The sequence below is a fragment of the Perca fluviatilis genome, chromosome 1 (assembly GCF_010015445.1).
Source record: "Perca fluviatilis chromosome 1, GENO_Pfluv_1.0, whole genome shotgun sequence".
In the NCBI taxonomy this organism is placed as follows: domain Eukaryota; kingdom Metazoa; phylum Chordata; class Actinopteri; order Perciformes; family Percidae; genus Perca; species Perca fluviatilis.
Genome location: NC_053112.1, coordinates 11,015,070 through 11,022,368, shown reverse-complemented (window position 1 = coordinate 11,022,368; position 7,299 = coordinate 11,015,070). Strand labels below are relative to the sequence as shown.

The following is a 7,299-nucleotide window of genomic DNA, read 5'->3' as shown; positions in this document are numbered from 1 at the left end:
TCCTAAATAGTTAAAAAACCCAATTAAATTGGTTGATTTACAGCTTCTCAACTATTCATTAAACTCAGCATGGGGAAAAAAAGTAAGTCTGTGACCAGCTACCAAATCTTAAATTTTGGATATTTTAGAGATCCAAGCTTTGATAAGAAGGAGCTCCCTGCTGACCCCAAGTCTGAACACACAGTCGCACTGACATCCCATGGTGTTTAAAACGCACTCAGCCTGCCCAAAGAACAACAAAAGCAAACGTTTAAAGTCAGCGGGGGTGGGTGGGGGACTTTATTGGACTGAAACAGTCGAATAACAAAAGATCTTAAAAAAAAATGTTCTGCATATTGTAATGGTTGTTATGTTTTTGGGCCTATTCAAATACAATCTGCTTGCAGTGCATCATACTCCCTTTGTCCAGGCTGCACTGGGCCATTCAAACTCCAGAAATAAAAGGATTTAAAAAAAACACAAAAACAAAAAAAAACATTTAGAAGACTGAATCATTCCATTTTCTCCTCCGTTGTCTGCTCCAGGTTGTGGGAGTAGCCGCATTTGTCTCCATTATTGCATGTTCCCTGAACAAAAGAGACAACAAAAATAAGTCATTAAAATACTCAGGGCTGGCTATCGTTCAAAAAAAAAAAAAAAAAAAGTACAATTTGTGTTGTGTAACTTTGATAGCGGTTCCTAAGTGATACTGTTTTTTCCAATACCAATTTATAAAACAAAAAGAAATTACATCACGGCAATTTGTTTTTTTCAGCTCCTACTTCGTGAGCCCCGTCTCTCTGCGTGTCTCTATGACGTGTAACGTTAAGACAGCCAATCACAGACATTATTAGATCTTGGTAGAAGCATGCTGGGTGCTTATTGGCTCACTGACGCTGATGAGATTTACTCCTTAGGTGTTGAAACTGGGTATTGAGTATGCGATATGAGTAAAATATGCGATAACTTGAATATTGCGATGACGATATATCATGGGATGAATAAACCAATATTAAAGTGTACTCGGCTCTGCTCTAATACAACAATTTGCTTGTTGAATTTGAAGAAACAATTGAAAGAAAAGCCTTTTTGACATTAATTTATCAAACAAATTGAACACTGAATATAAGAGACGGCACTAAAAATGAATGACCGTTACAATTTAAAGTGCCGTTTTCTACAGATAGTTCCTTTCATCGGCAAAAAAAAATTATCTCGGGAGTGTCTTTTGCGATGTGTTTATTGCGACAGTTGATATACCGCGATGACGAACCCTAGTATTGAACGCCGAGGATGGAACCGAAAGGAATCGGACCGGATTAGAACGCAAATTTCGGTTCCTCATTTCGGTTCCACCTAATTCATTCATTTCATTTATTATACAGGGAAATTTAAAAGCAACAATCAAGGGACAATATAAAAACGGGCCTGACTCGGTTTAAAAACTGGTTTCCAGCAGGTTCCTGTTCTGCAGCAACATAGAACACTGGGGACAAAAATCATTTACACTGGACATTATCATGGACTAGACAGATACAATAAAACTTTAAATATGGACATGTGTCGCTCCGAAACGGATGTGAAAATATCACACTGTCTCTGTAGTCCACCGTTGGCTAGCTACCGTAAACGTAGGCTACTTTTAAAATGCCATATTTTCCCCTCTGGGCTCACCAAAACGGACGTAAAAGCATATTAACTATTCACTGCACGTGATCGCTAGTAAACATATTACATCTTTTGATGTCATTTTTCAGTTTTTCAAGAATCTGTTTAGGAATCGGAATCATTTTAAAAAGTACCGGTTCGGCATCGGAATCGTAAAAATCCAGAGGATACCCAACCCTATACTTTAGAGGCAATTTTGTTGCCTAAAAAAAGTATTGAATTGAGTACTCAGCCCTAATACTCCGAGAGGCTGATGGTACGTTCCAGTCTCTAAAATAGCCAAAGGTACATTTTGGGCTGCGGCTGGTGAAAGCTCCGAGCTTCTCTGGCAGGAAACCAACAGTGAGTGGCGCCCTGCCAAAGCAGCTGATGGAGATGAAGACGACTAATTCAGCAGCATGTGTCGACCGGCTCGTATCCCACCCGGGACATGAGGACTTTATACGTGTGATTAGCATTTGAGTAACGGTCTCCCTTTCATCCTGGGAGACTCCTGGGGCCAACGTTGTCATAATAAAAGAAATGATCCTCGACTGCAACAACTCAGTCGGCTGTAGGGATAAACCGCGGTCGTGCTGTTCCTGTGCTCTTCATTTCGGATCGGCTGCTACACTGTGAACCGCCCAGACCTCTCGGGTACAGGTCTGGGACAGGTCCGCTCTCTGTCCCCCTGGGACAGGTCCGCTCTCTGTCCCCAGAGTCCCAACTAAGAGGCAGCGTTCAGTTTTTAGGCCCCGCGTATCTGGAACAAACTGCAGGTCCGCTGTGACTCTCAGCTCTTTTAAATCAAGGCTGCAGACTTTTCTCTTTGATGCCGCCTTTCTTTAAATAACTGAGCGTTTCTCACACTGCACTGGTACTTTTATGCTTGTATTTCATACATTATTTTATTTGAGCGTTAAAAAAAAAAAAAAAGAATATATTTTTACCTTATTTTTAACTGCTCTGAAGCATTTTGATTCAACAACAGTTTATTTTTCCAAAAGCCATAACCACTTTGAACTCACACATGCACTGACTTCACAGTCTAATCTATCCAGGGAGGGAGGGAGGGAGGGAGGGAGAGAGAGAGAGAGAGAGAGAGAGAGAGAGAGAGAGATATACACATATACATATAGATAGATAGATATGTATAGTGTCTCAGAACTGTGCACCTAACCCCCCCTCCCCCCTCATTTTGCACTACTTATTTTATTCCATGTTGTTGTATTTATTTTACGTACTTGTTGGCACTGGAAAAGGAGTTGCTTTTAATCTCGTTGTACATGTGTATAGTGACAATAAAAGGCAGAGCATTCTATTCTACTTTGAATTGCCTCGTTGCAGCTGCCTAGCCTGATATTAAAATGTCAAAAACAGACTTTAAAATGCTAAACATGCAGCCAATGGATTATTTTTGCCAACATCCTAAACAATGATCACAATCCACGTATCATGAGAAGTCAACGCAATGAATAACATATCCTGGTACGGAATTTAAAGTCAATTTGAAAAACAGAATTTCTGACTACTCCTGAACTCTAAAATGCAAATTAAACCGGGACACGGGAACACTTTTGAATGCGACACTAAGTCCTATGGCTTTGTATTGTATTTTATTTGTTGTTGTTTCTTTTATTTGTTCCTTCTGTAAAGCACTTTGTGACCCTTCTTGTCTGTGAAAGGTGCTATATAAATAAAGTTTACTTACTGTAGCATGAAAGAGAGCAAAGTGAATGTAAATTGTCACGCTAACTACGTAACTGCAGAGACACCAACCGACTTATGGCAAAAAAATTAAATATGCAAGAAGTCCACAACAAGCTGAATATCGCATACATAATTAACATACTATGGCCTTATAAAGTTATCATGTCAAACGGAGCAACATCATAAATAATTTGGAGTTGTGTGTCTGTTCACCCGTTGAATGGAAGTCTTATAGTCAGCAAGTTTATCAGCAAGTCCCTAACCGTCTTCAGTTCTGTGTTGGACACGTGCACATTGACTGTTGTGAGTCACAGATGGCCGAAAAAAAAATACACAATAAAATAAAATAAAGGCTTTTCAAGGAAATAACATCCTAAAAAAGCTTCTTGACTGCATTCTTCTTAAAAAGGTGAGTAAAACAAACGGACCAAAAATGGAACTAAAACATTGCTTTCTCCCACGGCTTTAACTTAGACCAGCATGTGGGGGGGTTTAAGCTATTTTCCACAACCGGTTCATCAATGACACACACTACCGGTCAAAAGTTTGGGGTCACTTAGACATTTTCATTCCACTCCATTATAGACAGAATACCAGCTGAGATCAGTTGCATTTATTTTTTAACCAGGGCAGCAGTTTTCAGATTACATGATGTGCTTACATAATTGCAAAAGGGTTCTCCAATGTTTTCTCAGTTAGCCTTTTAAAATGATATCAGATTAGTAAACAGAATGGGCCTTTGATAATTGGCAACGTAGTTATTGCATTAAAGATCAGCCACTTCTTTCTACACCAGTCGAGAAGCCTTTTGCAATTATGTAAGCACATCATGTAATCTGAAAACTGCTGCCCTGGTTAAAAAATAAATGCAACTGATCTCAGCTGGGATTCTGTCTGTGATGGAGTGGAATGGGAATTTCTAAGTGACCCCAAACTTTTGACCGGTAGTGTATAAAACTATGTTGATTCAACCTACAGTCAATTCATGAATGTGGCTCTCAACAGTGCACCAGATGCAGGCAGATGGGTTTTTCTTCCTTTCGTCCTAGAATGGAAGGGAGGACTTGTGAATAATTCATAGATCATTAACTGACGGTGGTGTAATTAGACCGTTTTATCTTCCAGCACAAAAGATCGGATCGTTTTAGGTACAGAGCCGCGGACAAATTGTTAATGTGCTGTTCTAGGAAAAGCAATGAGTCAGGTTGGACTTTTCCAGGAGAACGGCTGGTCTACAAAGCAACAACAAAAAAAACACTAAGTGGTTATTTCCAAGAAAGTAGCCTTTGTTTCACAGGAAGAAATGTGTCTGATGTTCAGCAGGAGCTGCGGGGAATTAGAGAAAGAGTTCCAGCTACAGAAACTTCATCAGGGAGAACAACCAGAGGCATGGAGACATCAGAGAGCCGCCCACTCGGTTTGATTGGCAGGCATTGTTTAGGGAGTGCAGTGAAGAGACTGGAACTGTGGGACATATATAGATGCCACATGTCGTCTTTTATTCTTTGCTTTTTTTTTTAAAGTAACAGGCTGAATATATTTCCTCAGTCGAGACCCTTTGTCTAAAATAAGCGCCACTTGATGCGATCGCAGCACAGCAGCCTGTAGGTGAACTGACCTGTCTGAACTTCTTGCAGTGAAAGTTTTTCACCTCTGAGGAGTCTGTGATCTGGTTCTTCCTCTTGTTCTGGCACTTCTTCCTCTTGTCCTGCAGGTTAGTAGCGATACCGCCACTGGAAGAGGGAGAGAGAGAGAGAGAGAGAAAATACAGAACGAAAGGTTAGAGATGGATGGAGGAAATAATGTGGAGGGAGGGGTTGGAGGTAGGAAAGAGATAAAGAGAAAAGGAATGAAGAGAATGGATGTGCAAGGCGGGAATGAATCTGTATTTAGAGCATTACCAGAAGTTTAGGTGACTAGTTCAGGGTGTTCACAAGCCATTTATCATATCTTTGAATTTGTATGGAGCCCCCCTGGTCCCACTTTGTCAAAAAAAATTAATTATAACTATCTTGTGGCCACGAGATAGTATCTTGAGGCCTCAAGATACTATCTCGTGGCCACAAGATAGTTATCTTGAAGCCACAAGATAGTTATAATTAATTTTTGGGATTTAAAGTGGGACCAGGGGGGCTCCGTAAATTTGAGTTGATCGGTCCTCAGGATCATAAAAGTATTTTTTTTTTTTTTTTTTTTTTAAATTGAGAAACATGTTCCTCTGTAATTTCGGCTTGACATCTACAATGTGATGTTTTGGTGCACAAAACGTCACAAGGAGAAAAAAAATGAGAAGCCAGCCCTTTCATGCAAACGTTTCTCCTAGAACTTGAAATTAGAGATGCACCGATTGACCGGCCAGTGACCGGAATTGGCCGATTTTCACGTGCTCGGCCATGACCTGCAACCTGCCGGTCAGTCTGACATATGCCGATTTTATGGCGGTCAAACGCACTCGGGCGCCGCATGATTTTAACATCGCGCAACATCAGCGCACCGCAGCTCAATCAGCCGTTTATGAAATGTTATAAAGTCGTAATTATACACGGCTCTGCAGAGCCGTCTGCTCTACTGATCTCAGCCGCGCTCTCTCTCCTCTCTGAGGCTGAATAAGTGGAACATGAAAACCGTGGGTCCCGTGAAATATGACAACTACAGTTTATTGGAAAATAGCGGTGGGCACGCTGACTTTGCTGAATTTACTGTTTATCAGACCCCAGATGAGACAAGAAGCCAACGTTAGCGAACGCTGCGGTGACTGTCCCTCTGCCTGCGATGTCCGGCTGCAAGAGACGCTGTACTAAAAAAATTAAATAAAAAAGAGACACTGTATTCCTCCGACACGCTGTATTGACGTTACGGTTTGAAACGCTTTCCAGGTTAGTGGGGATGCATACCGCTCAAAACCAACGTATTAAAAATATATATTTTTTTTAAAACGTAGTAATCTTCCCCTAGCGTTTAGTTTGTTGCTGAACTGTGTGTAAAATGAGTGGTGACGTTTATGTTTTCAGGTAACGTTACTGTTGACGTTCAAACAGGCCTGCGTGTGTGTTTTGAGAAATATCTTTATACTGCAAGGCTATATTTATTTGATATAGTTCTATTTTATAGCGATCGATTATCTATTAAAAAAAGGTATCGGCTGGCCTAATTCAAAGAAAATCGGAATCGGCCTAGAAAGTTGTAATCGGTGCATCTCTATTGAAATTCATTCTTATCTGCTTTTAAAGTGAAAAGAAGAGTCTTTCTTGATCCAAATTTTCAGACACACTTCCAGAATTACAGCTGAAGTCCAGTGTGTGTGTGTGTGTGTGTGTGTGTGTGTGTGTGTGTGTGTGTGTGTGTGTGTGTTTGAGTTAGTTACCCAGCTTTGGCTCGAGCTTTGGGTCCCCAGAAGGCCTGCGGATTCTCCTGGAAGCGGGTCAGGTGGCGTTTACGGGACTGAGGGTTGGCGTCCTCCCTCACAGTGAAACAGGCTTCTAAGCTGCATGCACACACACACGCACACACACACACACACACACACACACACACACACACACACACACACACACACACACACACACACACACACACACACACACACACACACACACACAATATAATTTTTTTTGTTTTTTTTTTTTTTTATTTTTTTTTTTTTTTTTAAAAACAAAACACACACACGTTAAGTAGGTACATTTAAGATTAAGACTTTATTGATCATCTATCCAGCTACCAGTCCACACTCCCTACTTGTTCCGCACGGGGACTTGAACCGGCGACCCTCCGGATTCAAAGCCAAGTCCAAACGGACTGAGTTGCTGCCACCCCAAATTTGAAGGTTTGTAACATTTCAAGGTTCCACAAAATAAAGTTTTTTTTTTTTTTTTAAGGAAATTCCACAGGCTCATATGAAGTGGTGCTGGCTATATTAATATCACAGGTGTTCAGGGCTCTGCATTCTTTAACACAAGAGCATTG

At 40.8% G+C, this 7,299-nt stretch overlaps 1 protein-coding gene across 2 annotated transcripts in view; it reads right to left on the bottom strand.

Moving 5' to 3' along the window:
* Positions 1-249: 249 nt before the first annotated feature.
* Positions 250-7,299, bottom strand: part of trmt1 (tRNA methyltransferase 1) — a 25,392-nt gene continuing 18,342 nt past the window's right edge. The window contains exons 14-16 of one of the 2 annotated variants that reach the window (XM_039794914.1): positions 6,701-6,820; positions 4,988-5,069; positions 250-566 (exon numbers count right to left, since the gene is read on the bottom strand). In XM_039794914.1, coding sequence (XP_039650848.1) covers positions 492-566; positions 4,988-5,069; positions 6,701-6,820 — 277 coding nt within the window. In that variant the 3' untranslated portion in view covers positions 250-491. Of the gene's footprint in view, positions 567-4,954; positions 5,070-6,700; positions 6,821-7,299 lie in introns of both variants that reach the window. The other variant, XM_039794903.1, reaches the window with a different exon arrangement.